Below are 26,513 nucleotides of genomic sequence, written 5' to 3'. Positions count from 1 at the left end.
GAACTGGGGCATTCCCGCTCCACATGCATACTTAGCGCCATTTCCAAATGGACACAGTGTTCCAGCTCGGCCTCCCCTCCTGCGTTTCCCCCTGCAGTCTCGGGCTGTGCAAGCACCCCTTCCTGTTCCACAGCCAGCTGTGACAGCCTCAGGGCCGCTCTGCTGGTCCCCGCCTTCTGTGGCCTCTTCTGACCCACAGCTGAGGCGGTTCCTCACGCCTCCTGCTGTGGTTATTTAACCTCTTCTAGGTCACCTCTCCCTTGAGGCCGCTCGCCAATGGGGCCTGCCTTCACTGTTCACCTGCTCTCGGCCACAGCAGTCCAGCTGTGGCCCCAGGGCCAGGCAGGGGGGCTGGGGCCGGGGGCCTGGCCGGACGCTCCCAGCCGCAAACGGTGCCTTCTGCGACCTCAGGGCTCGGCAGCTGCTGCAAGTCACGGCCCCTTGTCTCCCCCCCACTCCTGGGCTGCACACGCCTGCTGCCGGCCTGGGCACCAGCCTTTTCCAGAGCCAGTGCCTAGAAGCACGAGTCCCCCAGCCTTTCCCCTTCCCCAGAGTAAACCACTGATGTATGAAGTTTGAGACGTGCTGTATTCCAAGAGTGAAGGTACGTCCGCGGACGCTTTGACCAGGGGACACGTGGTCAGGTTACACCTCATACCGAGTTCTCAGAACACTGTCTGACGTCACATGTCGTGGCAGAGCTCCTTGTCCCGCTGTTGTACGTCCTCGTCCCCACCCCGAGACCGCTGGCTTCGAGAGCAGTCACGGCTGAGGGCCAGGCTCGGGTCCCTTGCCTGCAGCTGTGCGGTGATGGAAGCCTCATGCCGCCATGTCGCTCTCTGCTCGGGTAGGAATTCCTTTCTCCCACGTGCTGGGCTCCTGAGAGCCTTGCCCTGAGCCTGGCACCTGTAGGTGCTCCGTGAAGAAGGGACGGGTCTGTATACTCGTTCTCCTGGCTTCTGCCTGCACTCTGAAGGGTTCGTACTGTGCTTCCTTAGCCGAGAAGCCACTCCGTGTCCGTTGACCTGTCTGCCGTGGAGCACATGCTTCCTTCTGGTGCCCCCAGCCCATGGAGGCCTTTCCAGAAGCTCCCAGCATAAGATCTGGAAGTCACACAGCAGCCAGTGGGGCTGCAGCCAGGGCCTCTTTGACAATTCCTCAGCAAGGGGATCCATTCTGGGGCTTGTCCATCCATGTTTGCAATCCATTGTTAGCTCATGAGGGAAATTATTGTTATTCCGATTGTGACTGGTGACCTGGGAACTTCTCCCACCTTTCTCCTCCTGAGTTATTCTTTGCCATCCACACTGCCTGCCCACAGAGCGGCACCTGCAGCTGGTGGCAGTGGCTTTTAGAAATCTAGTCCAAAGTAAAGTTTGGTCATATGATTGCAGCACAGCCCCCTTGGCACTTCAATGTTACTAATAATGCCTCCATACAGCGGGTAGGAAGCATCAGCTCTATGTGTATATCCATATAGATAGATCTATAGATAGACAGATAGATAGATCCTACTGTGAGTTCTCCATTCCCTGTGCAAGCTTATCCTCAGGTGTCACCATTAAGGTCAATGTCAACTTCATAACTTAAAACAGAGCCCAGTACTTTCCAGCTCTGGCAGCCCTGCGGGTGGAAGGGAGCTCGGGGTGGATAGACAGGAAAGGGGGAGCGGTGCTCTCCTGAGGGCCCACATCCAATGGGGCTGTTATTGCCACCATTTGCCAATAAGGCACAGAGAGTTATTTGATCACTGACTCTCCCCGTTGGATTGTAAGCTCTCTGAGAAGGAGGCCTTGCTTTCTTCCTCGGGTATCGCTGTGTCTCCAAGAGACCCAGCAGGCAGGAGGGAATCAGTAAGTACTCACTGAACGAATGAAATAGCACAAAGCCCTCTCTCATTAAGAGCGTGCCCGGCTTTTCTTCCCACAGCTCATCTTTTTGGTTCTTTTGTTTTTTGTTTTTACTTGATTGGATAATAAAATCTCAGTAATGTTTAACATGCTGCCTTTTCTCATGAAAGGGTTTGTTATTAGTGTTTTTCAATCAATTTCTTCACAGGACAAATAGAATGCTACAGAGTTTAGCAAAAGAGAAGCAGTGTTTTAAAAGATATAAAGGGGCACCTGGCTGGCTGGCTAGCTCAGTCAGAAGAGCATGTGACTCTTGATCTCGGGGTTGTATGTTTGAGTCCCATGTTGGGCATAGAGTTTATGTAAAAATAAAATCTTTTTAAAATAAATGATAGAAAACATTTTCTTAACTGAAAAAAAGCGGGAGGTGTTGATGAATGTTATATGTGGATATATGATTAGCCGACAACAGTAATTTAAAAATATCTTTATTTTATATCGCTGTGCCCTTATTTGATTCATTTGACTCATTATCTTGGCTTCTTGGTCTTTCTTAATGTGTTCAATGAGTAATTTAGATAACATTTCAAACTTATTTTCTGAACTACTTGCTATTTAAGCCAATAACAGAAATATGCATTTCTGTTAATTAAAAAAAAAAAGTCAAGGGTTAAAAAATATAAAACATGGTCATGAGCCCTTCAGAAATGAGGTTTGCGGTCTCCCAGGTGGGAATCTGTGTGGCCTGTAACTACTACCCAGGGAAGCAGTAGAGAACGGAGGCCTCAGCCAGGGCCAGTTTATTAAATTAGTCAAGGATTGTGAAGAGCTCACTGGGGGATATCAGCCTTCATTCATTCATTCATTCATTCATTCAACCGATTTGATCACATGCCTCTGTGTGTCCAGGCACTGCACCAAGCACTGAGTATATATATTGAAGGTGTTATATCCCCACCCACTGTGGAACTCCATGTCTACTGGAAGAGAAAAGCTCAGAAATAATTGTAAAATAGTCACAGTTCCGTGCACTACGTGTAGATGATGACCATTTGAGAGCTGTTGTGACACAGAGGACCGAGTGCCACCACCTTCCCTTTTAGGAAGGGCTCCATGGAGGGCTGAGATTTTTTTGTCTTCTCCTCCACTTAACTTTTTGTTCTTGGAGTTCCTTAAAACCTAGTCCAGGGGTGCCTGGGTGGCTCAGTTGGTTGAACATCTGACTTTGGTTCAGGTCATGATCTCACAGTGGTGGGTTCAAGCCCCGCGTTGGGCTCTGTGCTGACAGCTCAGAGCCTGGATCCTGCTTTGGATTCTGTGTTTCCTCTCACTCTACCCCTCCCCGGCTCGCGCTCTCTCTTTCTCTGTCAAAAACAAACATTAAAAAAAAAACCCTAGTCCAAACATTATGTCACTTACCTATAAATAATTCAATATATAAATCCAACTGATAAGGGCTTCACAAAACAAAAACCGAACATAACTATGATGCCAAATACAGTTGGCACGAATTCTTCGGTGTCACACAGTACCAGTGAAGTTCATATTCATATTTCCCTTATTTTCTCAGAATGTTTTTTACAGTTGGTTTGAGTTAGTCCAAGTAAGCACCACACACAGCATTTGGTTTTTTTGTTTCTCAAGTCTGTTTTAGTATGTGTTTAATACAGCATTGTTTGTAGTGGCAAAAACAAACAATGAATGGGACAATGTGAATGTCCATAAAGTAGGCAGTGATCTGGCCCATAAATAAGACTAGAGGGGAGTTGGGGGGGATGGGGGGATGGGCATGGAGGAGGGCACTTTGGGGATGAGCACTGAGTGTTATGTAGAAACTAATTTGACAATAAACTATTTGTAAAAAAAAAAAAAAAAAAAGACTAGAGGGGAGTGGGGTGGGAGGGGATTTTTCTATAAACACCTCTACAGTGTTTGATTTGGTACAAAGGACGTGTTATTTTTATACTCAAAGAGAAAATCTTAGTAAAAAATTGGGATAATAAAATGATTTTCATTGCTTTTGTTCTCTGTGATATCTGACTAAGCAGCTTGAAGTGCCTCTCGAGTTTGGTCGGTGGGGGAACCCATTCATTTTTTTAGGGAATATTCCTTGGAGCAGAGCCACCAGGAGCCAAGGGTGGTGGGCAGCTTGGGAAACACATCAGTAGTGTGTTGCTTAACTTCAGTTTGGGCTGATTTTTAAATCACATATGATTATGGTAGGAGAATCCTGAAGAAGCTTTGCAATCTGTTGATGTTATGTGAGTAAAGTGATTTAGGGTTAATGCATTGCTCTCACTGTTTAACATAGTCTCTCTTCTTTTGTTTCCATCCCCCACTCCCAGGCTTCAACCATGTTAAGGGCCTCCTTGGCACCTGGGTAAGTAATTGCCCTTGGGAATTGTTATTATGGAGAACAGCCCTGGGTAAACCTAGGATTCAAAGTAACTTTAGTAAACATTCATCCTAACAGCCTAGCTTAGAGAAGTGCCTTTGAATAGCTAGACCTCTGTATAGATATTAAAGGAAATGCCAGTAATTACAAGTAAGATTGTTAAACTAGAGGTATCTTTTATTATTAATTCCATTTATTTTGGAGAGGTAGCATCAAGTGGAAAAAAATTATTGAATTGCTCCTATGATGTTCTATAGAATCTTCCGTCACAGGGCAGTCAGCAGAGTGGTGCAGTGTCTAAATTTCATGTCCTCTGCTGGCTCACGCTGTGACCAGGGCCACAGGATAGCTTTGTATAGGCCTGAGCAATCCTATCCAAGTCAGTCAGGCTGTCACCCATGTGGGTGTCGGATGCAAGGGAGCTTCACCGGGCATGTATGTTGCAGTAGCAAGGAAGTTGAGGCATGAGGAGTAGAGTGGGTTCTGTTGGCCCCCTGAGCCCCCCTTGCTGTGGGAGTTTGGGGGATGCCATCAGGTTCCTCAGACACCTGAGAAAGACACAGCCTGCCTCCTTCCTCAGCCCTGCCTGAGTCTGTCACTGACTGTGCACTTTGTTCCCTTCAGGTGGTGGCCGTATAGTGTAGGGCTTATGAGCACAGGCTGCCGGGGCTGAAATCCCACCTCTGCCACCGGCTCTGTGACCTTGGACCACTGATGTAACTTCTCTGTGCCTCTGTCTCCTCACCTTGTAAAATGACACTGATAATAACTTTCTTATAGGATTGTTGTGAGGATAAAAATGAGTTAATATGTATAAAGCACTTAGTACAGTGCTGGGATTTAATAAACTGCTCGGGGGGTTGCTAATGTTATTCCCAATGGTATAAGAGGCAAGGTCCCCTGTAGAGAGTAAAGGGAGGTTTGGCAGGGGGGGGCCTAAGAGGACAAAGGAGAAGGTAGGATACAGTCTTCTTGGACAGTGGGAGTGTGGCTGGACTGCAGAAATGTGGGGTTGCTGAGCAACTTAGTTGGCAATAAATTTAGTTGGTAATACTGCCATTATGGGCAAGTAACTGTGGCCCGCACAGTGGGTACTTCCCTCCAGTAGAACCACCCCTGCTTTAGGACAATTTCAGACTTGGCTTTACAGATGGCTCTTTTTTTTTTTTTTTTTTTTTTTTGTCTAGAACAAATCTTTGTTTAAGTTTTAAATTAAAAAATCTTTTTTTTTTCATTTTGAAATAATTTCAGAGCTACAAATGTCGTACAAAGAATTGTCCTATACCCTTCACCCAGATTCCCCATGTTCGTGTTTGATGCAAGCCCAGGACAGTTATTGAAATCAGAAAATTAATGCTGGTACCAAACCATGTAATCTACAGGCTTCACTCACGTTTCACCAGTTCTGTTCTGTCCTTTGTCTGGTCCACAGTCAGCCCAGGATCATACATTGATGTGGTTGTCATGTCTTTGATTCTTTTCACTGGAAATCCTTCCTTAGTCTCTTTCATGGCCTTGACACTTTTGAAGAATACTGGCCACTTATTTGTCATTGGAATTTTTAAAGTAGTCTGTGTTCATTTTTGAACACAGTAGTAACTGCCTCAGGAAGCTAAGTGTCAGAATAATCAGTGTGCACATGTGCGTGGCTTGGCTGTTTGATGTACAGAATAGGACAGGCTCCTCCCAGGAGTGTTTACTGAGATCTCATTTGTTGTCCTGTGTTCTGGCCTTTTTCCCTGGGCCCTTGAAGAGGATTCATTTTATCTTGTAAAAACTTACATTTAAAAACACTAGCGTGTAGGGGCGCCCGGCTGGCTCGGTCGGTAGAGCATGAAGAAAACTTGAGAGGATCCTAAATGCTGCCGCCTGGAGGTGTTCCCTCAGGTTCCATCCCAGCCTTCCAAACTAAGGAAACAAGTGAAATGGGTGAAGGAAACCGAGGTACAAACTTCCACTTGTAAAATAAAGTCCTGGGATGTAATGGACAGCACAGGAATGATGGTCAGTACTATTGTATTTGCCAGTTGACAAGTCACCAAGAAAGTAAATCTTCAAAGTTCTCAACACAGGAAAAAACGTGGGAACTCTATAGTGTCAGAGGGTAAAGAGACTCGGCACGGTGACCATTTTGCACTGTGCACGAGTCAATATGCTGTACGCCTGCAACGAATGTAACATGTCCCAGTTACCCTTCGGTGAAAAGCAAGAGAGCCCTTCACCTTGCGTCTTTTCACCCAAGTGCTCCTGAGCCCCCTTAAGTGCTGTGCGGGGAGTGTTGACACTAATATTAACGTTCCCTGCACAGGATCGGGAGAACCATATTTTTGTTTTGCTTTTGGTTTTTACTTGTTTTATGTTGAAATGATTATGAATCCCCAGATCCCCAGTGGTGACCTCTGTGACGGGTGTGACATCAAAACGAGGAAGTTAGTGCCGTCCGGAAGTTAGTGTCGTCCGGTGCTGTAAACCAGACCACAGGGCCCGCTCCCTTCTCACTGGTGCTTCCTCCTGGCCGGTCCCCTCCTGTTCAGGCAAACAAACTGAAGACCCTGGGAAACCGGGCTTCCCCCCAGGTGTGACCCGAGTCCTCTTGGGCAGGTTTGCCAGCTGTCCTGGCCACTGCCCATCTCACAGGCACACCCCACCTCCTGCCACACCCCGCACCTGCTCCGGGGGCCGACCGTGCCCCGACTCTTCACAGGCATTTCCGAGCCCGGGTCTGTCCTTCGCGTCCCCACAGTGTGGTTCCTTGCGCTCAAGAGGCACAGTGACGCTTGGCCCTGCCAACACTAACAGTCTTTGGGCTGTGCTCCAGGCTCTAAAGAGGACTTGGAGCGGTGCCGCTGCCTCCGAGGAGGTTTCATCCCCGTCGGATGCAGCCCGGGCCTAACGGGAATGCTGTGGTTTCTAAACCTGGTTAGGCAGGGACTCCCTGTTTTAGGAAAGATGTGAAACAAGACCCCAGTACGCACACAGGGAAGACGGTGCTGGGCTTGCTGACGCTGGGGGTGGGGAGCCTGGAACCGGCCCTCTGGGGGGCATGGACCTAGTGCAGAGAGTGCAGAAAGCAGCTGGGCCTACGCGAGCCTGTGCAGCTGGGGATGGGCGTCCGAGACTCACGAGTAGTGAACATGCCCTTTTGCCCTTTTCTTTCTCTTTGAACTTGTATTGCTCAGCAGGAAGCTGAAGGACGTCCCATTACTGCCCTCCTTGGATTATGAGAAACTGAAGAAGGATTTGATCTGGGGGAGTGACCGCTTGAAAGCCTTCTTGCTGCAGGCTCTGCGCTGGGTACGTACCTTCCCCTTGTGGTCAAGGGGGAAAGGCCGTGCGGGTTTTCCTGGCTGCCTAGCCCGCATGGGTCCTGTAACCCAGCTACTAGAAGTCTCCCCTCACGCTGCCCGCTGACACCGACAGCTTCGCAGGGTCGCCTCGGCCCCTTTGTGAAAGCCCCTGTGTTGACATCAGAGCACCTGTGTGAGCGCCCAGTCATTGACACGTGACAGCTTCACCCAGACGTCTGCACCCGGGTGTTGCCGTGTGGCCGCTGGAACAGACAGCAAGGGTGGACGCCGACGAATGAGTCTTTAGGGGAAGTAAAGCCCAGTCTTCATCCTGGTGCCACTTAAGCTGGTGGTTCTCAAGTTTTTTGGCCTCAGACCCCTTTACACTCTCAGAAATTATGGAGGACCTGGAACTCTCAGAAATTATGGAGGACCTGGAGGGCTTTCATTTATGAGAACTTTACCTACAGATATTTATAATATTAGAAATGAAAACTGAGAAAATATTAAATGTTAATTTATTTAAGATGAACAATGAACCCAGAACATCACATAAATGACATATTTTTTTATAAAAAATAACTATTTTCCAAGCAAATAAGTAGTAAGATAAGCGGCATCCTTATACATTGTTGCAAATTTCTTTGATGTTTGGCCTGATGGAAAACAGCTGGGCTCTCACATCTGCTTCCCATTCGATTTGTCACAGGGTCACACCTCATATAGCCTCTGAGAAGTTGACCGTGAAAAAGCTAAACCATGTCTTAAGATTATTATGAAAATAAGCATGACCTTGTAGACTCCCTGAAAGGGCTTTAAGGACCCCCTAGGGTTCCCCAGACTACACTTTGAGAACTGCAGGTCTAGGCCACCGCTGGTTGGCTCTTTAGCTGAATGATCCGTTCTAACTTACATAGGGTAGATCGTGTCCGACCCCTCTTAGATCCCTGAACTTCAGGTTGTGCTGGCATCAGAATGCCTTTGCGCAGTCTCCCCATCTCTGGGGAAGAAAAGGTCTCCTCACTCATGTTGGTCGTGCTTCCTGGAATATGGTCCTGAGGAGTGCTCCGTAGACGCCTCTAGCATCAGCGGGGAGGGTCCTGTGGTCAGTTGATGCCTGCCTCAGTTGACGAGGGTGGGTGGGCAGCTGGAGTAATCTCGGGGGGCCATCCCCGCCCCGGATGTCCCCTCTCTCTGCTCATGTCAGCAGACCCTTTCCCTGGCTCCTAGTTCGCCTCCTGGCACTTCCTCTCGGTTCGTGCTGCTGAGACAGGGTAGTCCTTTGCTGAGTGAATGACGTTGTCATAGAATAATCAGGAAAAGTAAACATGTGTCTTACGATTTTGTCTGCATCCCCCTCCCCTCTCACCTCTCCACTCCATCCCAGCAGCCCCCAAGGTGACGCTCTTGGCACGCCCTCCTTTAATAGAGTGCTCTCTCCCCTCAGGGCCTCCCTGCTTGGCCAGGGGGTGCCCAGTCTGCAGCGACATGCCCCTGGAGGCCTCCACCTTTCAGTGTGATGGGGCGGGGGGGCAGGGAACAGAGGTTGGCCGCTCTTGTCTTCTCACCATGTTGTCCTTTACGTGCTAGCTCTTTCTTGGCCAGAGCAGGGCCTGCGGTCTCAGGGATCGTTAGTAAGATTTTCCTGGAAAAGCATGGACATTTGCTCACTTTAGTTATGTGACAGTCTCATACTGTAATTCAGACCTGTACATACCCATGTGCGCCCTGCACACACAGACACACACACATACACGCTGCCCATACATTTTCTTTTCTTTTTTTTAATGTTTATTTTTGAGAGAGAGCAAGAGACAGAGTGCAAGTGGGGGAGGGGCAGAGAGAGAGGGAGACATGGAATCCGAAGCAGGCTCCAGGCTCTGAGCTGTCAGCACAGGGCCCGATGCGGGGCTTGAACCACTGAATCATGACCTGAACCGAAGTCAAATGCTTAACCAACTGAGCCACCCACAGCCCCACAACATTTTGTTCCTAGCCCTATAGACATTAAATTCTTCCTTAACCCAAGAGATTTACGGTGCTCAAAATCTATCAAATTAGATAGATACACACACACACACACACACACACACACACACACACACACACACAGATATTGCTGCAGTGGTCTGTATAGTAGAAAGTCTAATTTGTTGGCAATATATTTGCCCCAAGCTCTCTTCCACCTGCCCTTTGTCTGTGCCCACCCCCCTTGAGCTCCACTCACCTGCACCCTGTAGTTTCATGTCTCCCTGACCTTTACCACACTTCCTCCCCCACCCACCATGCTCACATTCCCAAGTACTGGCTAATGGTCTGTTCTTCCTTCATGGGCCAGCTCTTGAGGCCCTTCCTGTAAAAAAACCTCTCTAGATATTGGTGAGCTCCCCCTTACCTATACTCTTGCAGTCCGGGCATTTCACCACTTCACTTCTCTGGAGATTTCATGTGTGCAGATTGACTCCTACATCACCCATTGGGAAACACGACATCGTAACTTCTTGTTCACTGACTGGTTGGCTGGATAACTACCCACCTGATAGTATTTACTCTGTTTGGTTAAATGTGTAGTTACTGGTACTGCCATTTAAAAGATACCCGCTTTATGAACATTTTTCTCCATATTAAGACTTAAATCTATTGCTTTTCTTTTTCTTTATTCTAGCGTTTGACCACATCCCATCCTGGGGAACAGAGGGAGACCGTTCTGGAAGCCTACATTGGCAACGACCTCCTGGACTGTCATAGCCATGGCCAGGTCCGCGAGAGGAGGGCCTGAGCCCCTCCAGGGTCTTCATTTCGAGGGGGTGATGTTAACAAAAGGAGGAGACTTTACTTTATATGATATTTTCAGCCTAGTGACTGTTTGTCAGCCTTGAGCTCCTGTTAGCTGGTGAGATTGCGATTCACCCAGACACCAGCCCACTTTTCACCTCTAGTCGAGTCCTAAACAGGTTGAACTGCCTGATTCAACCCTGGAGATCTTGCCTGTCATTTTTCCTTTTTTTTTTTTTTAAATTTTTTTTAATGTTTTATTTCTGAGAGAGAGAGACAGCATGAGCAGGGGAGGGTCAGAGAGAGAAGAAGATACAGAATCTGAAACAGGCTCCAGGCTCTGAGCCGGCTGTCAGCACAGAGCCCAACGTGGGGCTCGAACCCAAGAATCGTGAGATCATAACCTAACCCAAAGTTGGACGCTTAACCGACTGAGCCACCCGGGAGCTCCTCCTTTTTCCTTTTCCCAAAATCCACCTCTTTCCCTGACCCTGCTGCTTAGCTGGGAGTCCTACAAGCTCAGCATGACTTCCGGCCCGCAAGGCAGATAAGCCAATGCAGTTGTTTCCCTCTGGGCCTGACTTGAAATGTGTTAACACTAAGTTTGTATACAGCTTTTGACCAGATAGGTCTGATGATTTAGTGGGAAAAGTATAGGATTCAGAATGAGATCAACTGGTTTCAAACTTCTGCCCTATGCCTCTAAGCCAGATTACCTGAAGCAAGTTACTCTTACTATCTCTGAGAAGGAGCCATCGCCTGCCTTGTGAGGATGTGCGGATGATTGTGTTTGGGCGCATGTGGAAAGTACTTAGCCCAGCGCCCAGCACAGAGTAGCCATTATGTGGTGGTTCCCCTCCCCGCTCCTTTCCCCCTTACCTGTTGTCAGTACTGGGCTTCGCTGGAAGGAGGAGGAGTGAGATCTTGAACATGGCATATATAGAGACACTGCATTTCATTATCTCCGTTGAGTGTCTATCCCAAATGATGTAAATACTTTATCTCCCTGTTGTTGAGCTTTACAGTGTGTACAGTGGAAATACCCATTAGGATCGCCAATGAAACAGCCCCCTGCAGAAACTAATCACATGGTAGTCTATTGTTCACACAGGCATAGCGTTTGAGAATTCTGAGTTGCCAGTTTTTTCTCTGAATGTAGTCTTACTGTTCCCATGAAAGAGTTATGTTCCGTTTAAAAATAGTCTCTCAAATTCTTATTTTGAATTATTTTCTATATTAAAAATTTTTTTTTTAATTTTGAGAGAGAGAGTGTGCCCGCATGCATGTGTCAGGGAGGGTGAGAGAGAGGGAGACACAGAATCAGAAGCAGGCTCCAGGCTCTGAGCTGTCAGTGCCCCAATGCAGGGCTCGAACTCACAAACCGTGAGATCATGACCTGTGCCGAAGTTGGACGCTTAACCGACTGAGCCACCCAGTTGCCCCTTTTTACTTCTGCTTATATTTGTAATCGCTTTGAAACCAACTTATCAGACATGAAGCAGCTGACAATATACTGTTGTGACTTTACAAACTCAAACTCAAAGGGTAAATTCAGTTGACTCTTTCTGAAACTTTCTTATTTCATTGCATCTGAGATGCATTTCCCCCCCATGTCAGCATCTAGAAATTGGGATGTATCTAATAGGCTATGGCCTGTTGTAGTTTAACTGGCTTCTTTTCTTTCTTGGCTGTACATATAAAAAATAATGAAAGACGTCTTAGGTTTTGTGATATTTTGTTCCAATGCTGTAATCTCTATAGCCATTGAAGGCATCTCATTTCTTCCCCCAAGTCATTATTTTTAATTGCCATGGTTTATTTTATAGTAAGGAATGAGCTGGAACAGTCTCGGGAGGTCAGGGAGTCTGCAGAGCAGGAAACTGCTGTGCAACATGGATGCCGTGTCACCATGACACCAAGATAAATGGTCCTTTTCAGCCAGGAAATTGGCCCGGTTGGTCAGTGAGTTCTAGCTCGGCAGTTCTCAGAGCGTATGGTGTGCAGTCCTTTCACCAGGGAAGTTCATTAAAACACACATTCCTGGGCCCCTGCAGTTTCCACGTAGTAAGTCTGGAAAGGGGCCTGAGAATTTGCATTTTCAACAAGTTGTCAGGGGATGCTGCTACCGCTGGTCCAGGACCACACTTTTGAGACTGTTCTTTCTTATTCCCTTGGCTGGCGGAGCACGTCCCTTAGTTAATAGCTTCTAGAGTAAGGATGGGTGGGAAGTAGATTGTTTGAGATGATGTATGTCTGAAAATATCTTTATTCTTTGTACAGAATTCTGGGCTGTAAATAATTTTGAAGATCTTGCTCCATTGTCTTTTAGGTGCCAGAGTTGCTCTTGGGAAGTCCAGAGGCGTTCTAATTCCTGATCCTTTTTGTGTGTGGCTTGTTCATTTCTCCTTAGAAGCCTGTCGAGTCTTCTCTTTGTCTTTATTTAGTTTTGACAAATGTCCCGCTGATGTCTTCCATTAGGCTTCTTTTGATTCATTGTTTTGAGTGTTTTGTGAGCCCTTTCAATCTGACAGTTGTAGTTCTGGGAACTTTTCTTGAGTTGTTTTGTGGATGATTTCCTCTCTCTGTTTTCTCTGTCCTTTTTCTGAGTATGGGGCCTCTTGAACTGCTTCTCTAATTTTATCTTGTCTCTCATAGGTTCCATATTTTTCTTTTTGGTTTACTCTTCGGTAGATCTCCTCGTCTTTATTTTCCAACCCTTCGGTTGAGGTTTTCATGCCCCGTTTTTATGGCATTCTGTTTTTTCATGGATACAATACAGCTTCTTGTATCCCTGAGGGTATTAGTGACACATTTGTGCTTATTTCTCGTTTTCTTCTCCCTACACAGTCTCGTTGCCTTCGGGTCTCTCCCTCCATTGGCTTTGACCCTGTCTGTTGCCCATATTGGAAACTTACCTTGGGTTTCTGGCAGACCTTGCTTATCTCAAACTGTTCTGAGTGGGGGGAGTGAAAGCCGATTGGAAGTTGTGACTGTGAGGGCAGGGCTTGTAGGCGCAGAGGTCCGTTGAGGGTGAGCCAGGTGTGCTCTCTATTAGGAACCTTTGATTTTAGGATCCCTGCTTCTTTCCTCCTGGCTGGTCATTTTCTTCTAGGAAGAGTCTTCTGTTCTCCTACCGAGAGGCTGAGGGCCTGGAAGCAGTGTTCTGGGAACCAGATAGGAGAAGAGGACAGGGTGCTCTCTGCCCAGCAGTCTTTCTGCGTTTAGGTGCTGCCCCTTCCCCCCTCCTGGTGTAGAAGCCCTGCTCACTTGGGCTAGTTGTCTCCCTGCGCCCCCCCCCCCCCCAGAGACCCTTTGTGCTGCCCTCGCAAGAGACCACTGGGGGGAAGCACGCAGGAGGAAGGGGCGCAGGAGGAAGGGGCGTAGGAGCAACGGATCCTCCGGCTGCTGCTCTGACCGCTCGCATTCTTTCTTCTTTATTTTTTTCCCTTTTGAGGGTTAAGTGCTGTAAATTGGGTAACTCCTCATTGTCCGTGGCTGCCTTTGAGACTTGACATGCTTGGGTCGGCTAAGTCTGTGACTGCCTGCATTCCTGATTCCAAGATTGCATTGTTACATTTCTTGGGCTGTCTCTCTGTGCTTCAGAATTTATGTCTTTTTTTTTTTTTTTTTTTAAATCCATTCACTGTAGTTTTACTGTGGTGTGCAGGGAGCAAACTTAGATGCGTGCATTGCATCTGTCATAATCTCTACGGTTCTGTTCATGGGGCTCGAACCCACAAACTGTGAGATCATGACCTGAGCTGAAGTTGGACACTTAACTGATGGAGCCACCCAGGCACCCCTGTAATTCATTCTTTTAATTTAGAAGTCTGAATAACTTACTTTTGTCAAATCTCATAAAAAATCAGTTGGAGGGGCGCCTGGGTGGCTCTGTCAGTTGAATGTCCGACTTCGGCTCAGGCCATGATCTCGCAGTTTGTGGGTTCGAGCCCCATATCAGGCTCTGTGCTGACAGTTCAAAGCCTGGAGCCTGCTTCGGATTCTGTGTTTCCCTCTCTCTCTGCCCCTCCCCAGTTCGCATTCTGTCTCTCTCAAAAATAAATAAACATTAAAAAAAAAATTTTTTTAAGTCGGTTGGAAATCAAGACTTCCAGATGAAACATTGGCTTTAGTGCCTTTATTTCACCTCTAATAAACTGACACAGAGGAAGAGAACAGCAGACCCAGAGAAGAGACGTGGGTTTACCTGTCACTTTTCCTTGACCTCATCATTCCCGTCTTTTCATGTGTTTCTCCCACAGAGGACTGTGCTTCAGCTGATGCACTCCAAGAGCGAGGTGGTGCGGCAGTACATGGCCCGGCTCGTCAACGCCTTCGCGTCCCTGGCAGAAGGTAGAGCATCAGCTTTTCCTCCCAGAGAACAGCTAGGTCTTATTAATGCATTTCATTCCTTTGAAATGGATGTTCCTCTTCATGTTTCTTAAAGACGCTCTGTGTTCCCTCAATTTATTCCTGTCCAGTATATCTAAGGTGTTTTGTGCAAATTGCTAAGTTTATGTCTGAGCAAATTTTGATGGTTTTAGAGTTTACTTTATAAGCCTTCTGGTTTTATTTTTATAAGCTTTCTGGTTTTGTAGCCATAGTATTTCAGTTGCTTTCAAGTATATAACAGGTAATGCATCTTCTATAGTTTTCTGCAAAATAAGGTTGAGTGAAATAATCAAAGCTGATCCCAATAAGCACTGCATGATTTCCTTCAAAAGAGTGTAACCTCCAGGCACCAGGCCAGCTCAGTTGGTGGAGTGTGTAACTCTTGATCTTGGGGTTGTGAGTTTGAGCCCCGTGTTGGGTGGAGAGATGCTTAAAAATAAAATCTTTATTTAAAAAAAGCCTATAACCTCTTAAACCAAGAGGATTCGAAAATTCCAAAGATAATACACACCAAAGCTGAAGTCAAAATGATTTACAGGGTGCCATTATCTTCCATATGTTCTACTTTGTTTCAGCTTTTTAGAATGTGAATAAAGGGAGTTTTCAAATTATGAATAGATGATACTCCAAACATTTGTTCACTCATTCATTTGCTTGTTCTCCCATCTATTTAGCAGGCGTTTATCATAAGTGAGGGTATGAATTCATGTCATCTGTATCAAGACACAAGTCTGTAACAGGCTGGTGATAGTTCAGGGATTATTGTAGGATCCCAGGTACGGTTTCCAACTCCTTCTCCAGGCCACGGCTATGTCTAGAAGGAACAAGGAGTGTGCCAGAAATCATTACTGCTTGGTTGCCTCTATTATAAAGACTAAGGGGCTCATAACATAGATTCCTTACCCTCTTTCTCCTTATAGATCTGACTTTGGGTTCAAGATTTCAGGTAAATAAAAGAGCTCCCCACAAAAACATAGCAATGATTTCTGTGTAGATTACAAAAGGAGTGGTTTTCTCTTCGTTAGATAGCTGGTTGGATCAAACCAACTTTGCAGAAAAAAATATGTTTTAAGTTTTTCAGAACCTAAAATTACCCAAACTCCACGTATGTCACGTGCAAAGTGTTCATCGAAAGTGGTTTTGGAGCATGAACCTAACACAAGATAAATTCTTCCACTTGTGCGTCTCTGGCTGTATTATTAGGTCGTCTCTACCTGGCCCAGAATACAAAGGTGCTGCGGATGCTGGAGGAAAGGCTGAAGGAGGAAGACGAGGACGCCGTCACCCGGGAGAACGTTCTCGGGGCCTTGCAGAAGTTCAGCCTCAGGTGCGGACCGTGCATTGGGTCATGGTGGCTCCCAACAGTTAGGCGTAGCCACAGTTTCGTCCCAAGAGCAGCCAGAGGGGCATATGACATTTTCAGTTAACATTGAGGAGAGGATGGGCGACTTTCCAAGAGAGAGCTGGAAAGCCTGTCTCCTGTCCTCGAATCCATCCTGCTCAGAAAGCGCTGTCATGGCCTCCTCACAAATGTTAGCTGGGCGGCCGGGGCCGGACTGTGCCCTGGGCCATGTGCCGGGGGCAGAGATGCATACTCAGAGCTCAGCTCACAGTGGCTCACAGCCCCGCTGTGCGCGTGAGCGAGTGGCACAGTGGCTGTGGCGGCTATTTCCATGGAAGGCGGGCGGAGCCCCCGCTCTCCGGTCCCTCCCTCCCAGCGGCCCATCCGGAGCTTCCGTCTGGACCCTGTTATGACTAGGAGCTTGTAGCTACCTGGAGCTTTTTTTTTCCCCCATTAACAGCCTTACTAAGGCCTACTTGCAGAGCACAGAATTCACCCCTTTGAAATGCACCATTCAGTTATATTTTTAGTGTATTTATGGAGTTGTGCAGCCATCACCACAAGCTAACTTTAGAACACTTCCATCACTGCAACGAAACCTCCTATCCACTTCCAGTCCTCATTCCCACCCTCAGCCCCAGGTAACCACTGATTTGCTTTTTGTAGAGTTACCCATACTGGACATTTTAGATGAGTGGGATCCTATAACGTGTCTGTTGTGACTGGCTTCATTCACTCGGCATCAGTTTTTGAGCTTCATTCGTAGCTTCGCACGTATCAGGACTCGGTTCCTTCATACTGCTGAGTAACATGCCATTTTGTGGACAGAACACATTTTGCTTCTCTACTCATCAGATGACAGATATCTGGATTGTTTCTGCTATTTGTCCAACATGCATAATCCTCTTATGAACATTCGCCTACAAGCCTTTCTGTGGACACATGTTTTCCTTCCTCCTGACACGGTGTCTGGGAGTGGAATCGCTGAGTCATATGGAATTCACGAGGATCCCCTCGTGACCACCTCACTTTCTCTCGGGCTTAAGAAGAATTCTCAGCCCTTTCTGACCACCAGCCCTCTTCTGGACATACTTTCTTCCTGTCAAATGTGTTTAACATTTTTTTTTTTATTAGAGAGAGTGAGGGAAGGAGAAAGGCAGAGGATGAGAGAGAGAACTGTGGTCAACATTTGATTGGCACTTTCTAGTAGCCCAAAGCCTGCGAAGTGACTTATTCTTTTTTTTTCCCCCCTAAAGTGACTTATTCTAAGTGTGTGTGGCTTGTGAGGGAAACCGGTAGGTTGTTAGTTCCTACTATTTGCCAGGTCTCTGCCAATGGAAGTTTCTCGTTCTAACTATGTGAATGGAGAAGATCTAGTAATATCCAGTTGCTATTTTCCTCAGATCATACGAACACTATGTTTCTCTTTGCTCATAAAGATAATTTAGCCTATTGTTGACTGTATTTGGAAAATTTTTAGAAATTCAGTGACTAGAGTTAAGTAACAGAGATAAGATATAATGGAAAAATATGTCTTCCTGGTAATACAGTTTCTTATTGCCAGTTTTTTCTTGTCCTTCAAACAGTAATTTAAGCTTCTCTGTTCTGGAAAGATGCTTAATGTTCTTGCATTTGTCTGGGGTCTTTACAATGAATGCAGAGAGTTAGGATTACCAAGAGTGTGGCCTTCATTGTATTCTAGTAAATTTCACTGAGGTGGTGAGTGTGGTGTTTAAGAATAGCACAGATGGGCACCTGGCTGGCTCAGTCAGTAAAGTATGTGACTCTTGATCTTGAGGTTGTGAGTTCGAGCCCCACACTGGGTGCAGAGTTTACTTAAAAATAAAATCTTAAAAAAAAAAAAAAAAAAAAAAAGAAGAGCACAAACAGATACTGTCCCAGGTAGGAGTTTTACCATAACCTGCTCACTAGGAGGTGTGCAGTGGTGGTTCCTTCATGGTGTTTTCATTTTCGAAGAATTTACATGACTTCCTGGAGATACCGTTATGCCTAATCCCCTCAGTTCTTCAGGCTGGCATGAAGACATTCACCATAATACACTTTGATGAGGTGTTGGATTTTGTAAGCTTTCATACCTGGACTTTGGGTGGAAAATCATTCTGTATAAATTACATTACCCACATCACTAAACTACCTGTGGTTATAGAGCCCTGAATCAAAATGGGATTGAGCTGGTCATCTGCTTTTCTTGAATTTCACACAGCTCAACTGCCTCTCTGGACTAGGGTTTACTAAAAACCTATTTATTGATGATGCACTATTCCTATGGCCGTCTCCTGGGTCAAGTAGACCAAAAGCTATCAATACATATTTATGGAATATTGGAGGTAATATTCTGCTAATTTTAAATATTGAAAAAGAAACTTTCAAAGTAGGAGGCCTCCTGACTACCTTTTTCCTGTCTGAGCCCTGAGCAGTACCCTCGAAAGGGAAAGGAATTTGTTGTTTCAGCTGTGCAGGTCTAACAACAAAATACCCTTCAGAGTCTGTACCTTCTGCACAGTTTGTTCTGCTAGGCATGCACATCACCACGTACTCGTGCAGGGAACGTTTCTGGACAGCTTTAGTTGACCTGTAGGCTTTTGCATCCTAGGCGCCCACTGCAGACGGCAATGATTCGAGATGGCCTCGTCTTCTGGCTGATTGATATCCTGAAGGACCCCGACTGCCTGTCGGACTATACGCTGGAGTACTCGGTGGCTTTGCTCATGAACCTCTGCCTCCGGAGCACAGGTCTCGTAGCAAACCCCCCCCCCCATCCCCCATCCCTCTGGCTCGGGTATGAACCCAGACCACCACCCAGCCTGCTGTGGTTTGCCTTTAGTCTCCCTCATAGAGAACTGAAACAGAAATAGGGTATAAAACATTTCCGACTAGTTATACAGCTGGTGAATCCCTAAAGCCAAATACCTTGCTGGCCTTGGAAATAACATTTTATGTGTATACAGTACCTCCATTAAGAGGAAATTAAAATAGTTTATATTTTTCTTCACTTTCACTGCACTATTCAAAGGCAGGAAATTAAGAATTCTGATCCATTCTATCCTGAGACAGAGAAGTATGTTTCTAGGATTCTGCAGGGTTAAGTCGGCACAGCAAGGATGCCAGACCAGGCTCCCTGCTCCTCACCACAGCCTCACAGTTTCCCCACGTCACCCCCCTGAGATGGGATTTTCATGCGCACATCTCAGCCCATTTGATCAGTAAAGGTAGTGATCGCAGCTTTTCTACAGGTTCCATCCCATGAAATGATCCGTTACCTGGGAAAGAAGAAGTTTCTGTAGAAGTGCCAGGTCTGGCCTGTGGCTGAAGTCAGTCTGAGCAGCCCCAGTTTGGGGAGAAGAAGGTCACATGGCTAAATAGTGCAGGGGTATTTGTTAGAAGCTTCCTTGCCCTCAGATGCTTTGTAATCTGCACCGCCTGTGTGTTGTTGACTGACTAAATATTACTTCAGTCTTCTCTTAAAAAACAACATATGCAGATATCCCAGCTTTAAAACATTCATCAGATCATAATCAGCTTTTCTTATTATCATCAGTTTATTGCTGTGATTGTTACAATGACGTTTGGATTTGCTAAAACACCTGTATGAGTTTTATGATGCTGGTGTGTGTGCCTGGGAGGCAGAACGTTGCCCCGTAATATATCGTGCGCTCTCGGACACGAATAGCTCTGTGCGCTACCTGTGCCGCTGTCCCCGAGCCCTCGGAGTGTACGTTCCTTCGTGCTGCATCACCTTTGACAGACATTAACAATCGCTAAGAAACCCCAGGAGGAAGATACTGAGGCCCAGATTGGTTAAGTGACTCACCCAGGGTCACACAGTTCATAAGCAGAGGACCCAAGATATGTTTTCACGTCTGCCTGGCTTGAAAGTGTACTTCTGAGCTTAGACATGACATGTTTTGTTCCTTTGTCTTTTCTAAAGGGAAGAACATGTGTGCCAAGGTGGCAGGCCTGGTGCTGAAAGTTCTTTCGGATCTGCTCGGCCATGAGAACCACGAGGTACAGGCTGGCGCCGCTAGCCCTGGGCTTGGGGGGGTGCTGGCCAGGTTAGTGAGTGCATGCTCCCCCCTCCAAATTCTGCAGCTGGGAAGCCGGAAATCGATCCCCCACTCCTCAGTTCCTGTCTCCTGCCATCGCAGGTCCCTGCCAGCTCCCCGCCAGGCCTTATCCTGCTCGTCACCCACCCTGCTTCATTCTATCCCACCCTGACTCTCCCCAGGGTGGGTTTAATCTACGTCTGTGGACATGTATGCGGCCTGAAAATGTAGTTAATATTGTGGGGTGCGTGCATAATCGTGTAAATAGTACTGTGCTCCAAATCTCATTCTCTTCTTACCTTTTCACTGTGTTTTCAGGACTTTTCTGTGTTTGTATACATCTTGTTCCTTAACTCTCACTGCTGCAAAACAGCCCCTGTTTGCGGCACCCCCTACCGGTCCCCCGGGCTTGTCTACCTCAGTTACCTCCAGCTCTCAGTGTACCTCCGCCACAGGGTCCTCAGTGCCGTCGCCGCACTGGCCCCTGGGGTGCAGATGCTTCGTCACTGCTGGCTCACCCCACATGCAGTCCCAGCTCCGAGTCCCGCCATGTTGTCTCTCAGAGTGGCCGTCCCAGCTCCTGCCATCCCCCGTGGCCTCCCCACACTGAGGGATTTTCTGTCTTCTAACCCGTGCGCCACAAACCCTTTTTTAATAAAGTAGAGCTCTTGATAAACTAACAGAAACTTATAAACAGAACAAATATTCTCTAACCTGCTTTCTGTAGATGCCTGTGCAGAGACTGGGACATCACTTTGCCCCTGAAGCCAAAATCTCAACAAAACCCTGGCCTCTCTAGCCAGATCAGGGCCGGGGTGTCTCAGCCAGATCAGGGCCGGGGTGTCTCAGCCAGATCAGGGCCGGGGTGTCTCAGCCAGATCAGGGCCGGGGTGTCTCAGCCAGATCAGGGCCGGGGTGTCTCAGCCAGATCAGGGCCGGGGTGTCTCAGCCAGATCAGGGCCGGGGTGTCTCAGCCAGATCAGATTCAGTCTGTCTTAGCGGTACAGGTCTGAGAACCGCTAGTCAGAGCGAGGCACTTAGTTTCCCTGTGTCCGTGCCTGTTTCATTCCTTCTGTTCATTTCTCACTTTACACCTTACAGTCCCTGGGCCCACCAGCTGAGTGACCCCGGCTGCTTCAGCTAGTGAGGGTTCAGTGGTTGTTACAGTGTGTTCTGTGCTTTTTATATTTTCAGATCAGGACCTCTTAGCTCCTTCTAGACTCCATTCTCCATTTTATTCAACAGCGAAGGCGGGTGACACCTGTGGGAAATAAATTCTGTCTCCAATAATAGCTGTTGGTTTCGGGTGTTGACCCCAGTACGTTACCTCTGAGAACAGAATAGACCAAAGGATTTAAATCTTGTAATTGTTGCGAATCGCAACAGAGGGATTTCCCAGTTTACCTTGAAGATGAGCTGGGAAATCCCCCTGTACACACGGTAGAGCCTAGAAATTGTTTGCCACACAAACAAATGCTCCGTGTGTGTCCTGTGTGAGATAGTCTGGGTCTTGAAAAACAAAACCCAAGAGCCATAAAGAAAAAGATGAGTATATTTGACTCTGTAAACAGTAGACTTTTTTGATATGGAAAAAGAGGCCATGATAAGAGTCAAAGGACAAATGATACCCTAAGAAAAAAATTTGCCTCACCCGGGACAAGAGTTCACTATCCCTTATATATATGAAGAGCTCCTATAAATTGGTAAATACAAGTCAGAAGAGGGTAAAGGGCACACGGGGGCAGGTTACAGAACAGGAAGTCTGGATGACCAGTGTTGCCAGTGGTCAGGAAAATGAAAGTAAGAACAACCATAGGACGCCGTTTCTTATCCTTTTTACCCATTAGATTGGCAAAGATTAAGAGATTTTCAAGGCCAGCACCAGGAAAGAATGGTGGGAAATGAGCCCTTCCCCACCGCTGCGGAGACAGTGTAGCACAAAATCTACTCAGATGGGAGCTCCCATTCATCAGCCACCTGCCATGTACCATGGCCCGTGTGGCCTGATGTTGGGGTTACCTGTGTGAGTAAAACATGGGTCCCGTCCTTGGAGAGCTCACAATAGGGGAAACAAGTATACATATAAAAATATACTGAATCCAGTACAGTAGTGGGGGATATGCAGGAAGCAGAGCGGAGCGAGGGGGCGTGGGGTGGGGCCGGAAGTAGTGTGCGACGTGTGCAGTGTAAACTTCACGGTGGCAGGAAGAGGGCAGCAGGGGGTATGATAGTGAGGCCAAACCTCGAAGGATCCCGTGTGCTGTACTGAAGAGTTAGGACTTTCCAGGTAGGCTCTTGGGAGGGTTTCCGAGGTAGGAAGAGGGATGATTTGGCCCATGTTGTAGAATTTTGGCAACGATAGGATTGTTGGACTGAAGTGTGAACATCAAAAGCAGAGAGAAGCCCTTTGGGAGGATCGATGTCGCCCAAGTCATGGAGGATGTCTCAACAAGGACAGTGGCAGCGTGTGTGGAAAAGAAGCATTCCTATCAAAGGCAGCTTGGAGACTCAACACTGGAGAGCAGGGGCGAGAACATTTGATGATGATTGTCGTGGTTCTAGGCTGAATGATCAGGATGACAGTTAAGCAGTGGAATATAGCAGGAGGGAGCTTTGCGAGCCAATGATGAACTTGGGTTTGAACTCTCAGTTGTAGCCGTCACTGGGACATGCAGTGGAGATATCTGTCCTTCGGAAACATGCATCCTGGAGCTCAGGGAGATGGTGATGCTCACCCTCCTCGCTAGCCACATGGTTCTCAAGTGGGGTGATCGAGCACTGGTTGTACAGTATTGGACAACTTGTAACTGACTGCTTTTTCTCCCCTTAAAGATACAGCCGTATGTGAATGGAGCTCTGTACAGCATCCTTTCTATTCCATCCATTCGTGAGGAAGCAAGGGCAATGGTAAGAAAAGGTGCTTGAGGGGCACCTGGGCGGCTCAGTTGGTTAAGCATCTGACTCTTGACTACGACCTAGGCCATGATCTCATAGGTTCATGAGTTTGAGCCCCGCATCAGGCTCTGCGCTGACAGTGCAGAGCCTGCTTGCAATTCTCTGCCCCCGTGTCATCTGTCCCTCCCTTACTCATTCTGTCTCTGTCTCTCTCAAAACGTAAATAAACATTTTTTTAAAAAAGGGAAAGAGAGGGGCTCCTGGGTGGCTCAGTCAGTTAAGCGTCCAACTTCGGCTCAGGTCATGATCTCACGGATCGTGGGTTCGAGCCCTGTGTCGGGCTCTGTGCTGACAGCTCAGAGCCTGGAGCCTGCTTCAGATTCTGTATCTCCCTCTCTCTCTGACTCTCCCCTGCTTATGCTGTCTCTCTCTCTCCCTCTCTCTCTCTCTCAGAAAAAAAAAGGAAAAAAAACGTTAAAAAAAAATTAACAAGCACTCAAAAAAAAAAAAAGGAAAGAGAATGTGCTTGAGAAATTTGTAAGCTTTGATCAGTGCCACAGTTCAGAAGCTGTTAGAGGTCTGAGCCTAGGCCCCGTGGCTTGCACGTAGCTTATGAGCTCCCTGGAATTGTACGCCAGCAATGTATTTGCACTTTTCTGGAGAGGGAATCTGGAGCTTTTATCAGACTCTCAAGGGATCCCTAACTCCTAAATCTTAAGAACTACTGGGTTAGAAAGTTCCCAGCAGGCTTAGTTTTTGAAAAGTTATAGACTTCTTTTTTCAGTGATTCATTTTAATTTGGGGCTTTAGGAATGCCTGCGATTTCATAGTAGGAGGAGCTTAGCAGGAAGACTGTGACATGGAGAAGGTATCCCGGAAAGTCCCCCACAGGAGGGCTGGGGGGCTGGCGGCAGGCGTGAGCAGCGGCGCGGCACTAACTCTGGGAGCCTGCAGACCCCGCTGTCAGCAGCTGAGTGGGACAGACGCTCTGGTGAAGATGACAAACCTGTCTGGTTCCTGGTGTGGTTGGTAAATAGTGAATTCAATACTTGATGTGTTTACGTTAGTGCTTTATTGGAAGTAAGTATAAAACAAGTTTCAGGTGATTAGCATCGTTTGTGTTGACAAGCGTTTCTGGATCTATGCAGCAAAGCCACTGGGGTTTTGTCCTTTTCCCCATTACGTGTGGAACTAGCTTAACAGTGTGCATATTAAATGCCACAGTGAAGGGATTAAATACATTTCCACAGTCAAAACACAGGCCAAATTCAGTTTGGGACTAATGAAACATGGTTCTTCCACTTGATTTTGCTTACTTAGAAGAATTGCTCAATCTCCTAATTAGCCGTCTAAAATTACATCAACAGCTATGCCAGAGATAAAAACTCAATTAGGAACCATTCTGTGTGGTCACACTAAACAATGGAGCTTAATTTATTGCTTTGGGGGGAAAAGATGATTTCAGCACAGAACAGGGAAAAATGAACTTGATTAAATAAATTCTGCACTGTGGCCCTTCTGGTGAGAGGAACTCTCAACCAAGGGCGAAACCAAGGAAGAAAACATGTAGGCTGAGGAAAAAAGAAGGTCCTGTGGATCAGACAGCCTGTAAGGCAGCTTGGAGGAGGGACGTCCAGGACAAGGGGCTGGGAAGGCAGGAGGGCACGGAAGCAAAGGGACAGGGACCAAGTCGAGGGGAGAGACTCGCGGTGATAGGATGAGAGTGTGACCCTTAGAGATCAGCCGGGCCAGAGGGAGAAAATGAAGGAAAGGGACAGTGGCTCCGAGACCTGGACGTCTCACACTTGTGTAACTGGACTCCCGAAAGGAGAGGAGAGAAGAATATGACATCGCAAGAACTCTGTTTTTGCAACCAGGTAAAACATTTGTGTGCTTGCGGAAAGTGACTAAGAAGACATAAAAATTATACCGGCACCCAGTGCTATAATGGTGGTCTTACAGTAACACCCCCCAAGATGGAGGAGAAGATAAATGAGTGCACTGAGGCCCATTTGAACTTCAAGAGGCTGCCACGGTCTGGGACAGGAGTGCAGTGCAGACCAGGAGGGCTGCCCCGCGCCTGTTGCAAAGCCTCCGTGCCCCGGGCTGGAGCAGCTGTTGGCCCTGAAGCTCTTCCCTGGGATTTAAACCCCAGCCAGGCATTCTGCCTGGGCTCGAGCAGACTCCTGCCTCTTGGTACCCTCTTCTCTTGACTCAAAGACTAACCAGAGTTGTTCTTCCCTTCCAGACCACTCCTTCATGTTCTCCTCTGTGCACTTGCCTGTCTCTGCCTCTCTGTTAAATGTTACTGTTCTCGAAGGTGCTGTCACCTAGAACCTTGTTTATTCCCTTGGCCTCAGCTGCCAGATCTCTCTTCTGAGCCACAAATCCCTTCCAAACACAGCAAGCACAATCTTAACCATTTAAGTAGGCTTTATGCCCACTCAGGGCTTGAACTCACAACCCTGAGATCAAGACCTGAGCTGAGATCAAGAGTCAGACGCTTCACCGACTGAGCCACCCATTCTCCCCTTAACCATTTATTGAGCATCTATTATGTACCAGCACTTGGACTGGATGCTATTTTATACACACACACACACACACACACGCATGCACGCATGCACACACACACATATAATATACTATAAAGTATATACTATACATACTATATATAAATATGTTATATATACTATATACAGAGAAAAAACTATATATATATATACACACACACACACAAACACATATATAGTTGAATGCAATTGACATATTTACATAACCAACACCCAATTACATTCTTTACCTTTTAAAGGTTTCATGTTAACTAGAGTTGTTGTCATCCCTTTTTTCTAGTTGAGGACACAGGGTAGGAGGAACTAAGTAACGTGATCAAGGTCACACTGTTAATTCATGAGACGGCTCGGATTCCAATCCAGACTTAACCTTCCGGAAGGTCATGCCCTTCTCTAGACAATGGGAACTCACCATATTCAAAACTGCTCTTGGCACTTCTTTGATTCAGTTAGAGCCATTGACTCCAAACAGGCCTACATTGAAAGTGGGAAATATTCTCTCCTTTATCTGAAAAGTCCAGGCAGAAGCATCAGGCAGAGCTTGATCAGGGCTCATGTGTTACTGGATCCATTTCTCTCTCAAGACCTCTGGACTCTGCTTCCTCTATGTTGGGTTCATTATTAGATACACTTTCCTCTTGTGGCAAGAAACCCTCATCAGCTCCAGCTGTACGTGCTCATTCAAATGCCTCAAGGAAAGAGGAAGGCAGGGAAACATACCTGTGCTAAGTCAGTGTCTTACATTTCCCTGCAGTTCTGTTAGTCAGTATTCAAAGTTCTGATATCAGTGTTTTGTAAGAAAGTAAGTATTACACAATGTGGGGACTTTATAATTCTTTTGATAGAAAAAGAATAATAGCTGTTTAAAAAGAGGTTCCATTCGTTTATTTCTCTAAGCGTATGGCTTTACTCTTCATTTTGTCTCTGAAACCCAGAAGGA

General features: G+C 46.8%; 1 protein-coding gene across 6 annotated transcripts in view; it reads left to right on the top strand.

Annotated features, from left to right (window-relative positions):
• The window catches only part of ARMC9 (armadillo repeat containing 9), a 152,034-nt gene that overhangs the window by 45,896 nt on the left and 79,625 nt on the right, over positions 1-26,513 (top strand). For 4 of the 6 annotated variants that reach the window (XM_039234578.1, XM_039234574.1, XM_039234577.1 and 1 more), the window contains 8 exons: positions 4,196-4,230; positions 7,425-7,539; positions 10,198-10,290; positions 14,570-14,660; positions 15,903-16,026; positions 18,656-18,795; positions 19,991-20,067; positions 22,938-23,012. In XM_039234578.1, coding sequence (XP_039090509.1) covers positions 4,196-4,230; positions 7,425-7,539; positions 10,198-10,290; positions 14,570-14,660; positions 15,903-16,026; positions 18,656-18,795; positions 19,991-20,067; positions 22,938-23,012 — 750 coding nt within the window. The remainder of the gene's footprint in view (positions 1-4,195; positions 4,231-7,424; positions 7,540-10,197; positions 10,291-14,569; positions 14,661-15,902; positions 16,027-18,655; positions 18,796-19,990; positions 20,068-22,937; positions 23,013-26,513) is intronic. The other 2 variants (XM_039234575.1, XM_039234576.1) reach the window with 2 other exon arrangements.

This window comes from Hyaena hyaena, unplaced genomic scaffold (genome assembly GCF_003009895.1).
Source record: "Hyaena hyaena isolate Hyena2069 unplaced genomic scaffold, ASM300989v1 scaffold_86, whole genome shotgun sequence".
In the NCBI taxonomy this organism is placed as follows: domain Eukaryota; kingdom Metazoa; phylum Chordata; class Mammalia; order Carnivora; family Hyaenidae; genus Hyaena; species Hyaena hyaena.
The sequence above is the reverse complement of the archived record's forward strand: the minus strand, read 5'-3'. Positions and strand labels throughout refer to the sequence as shown.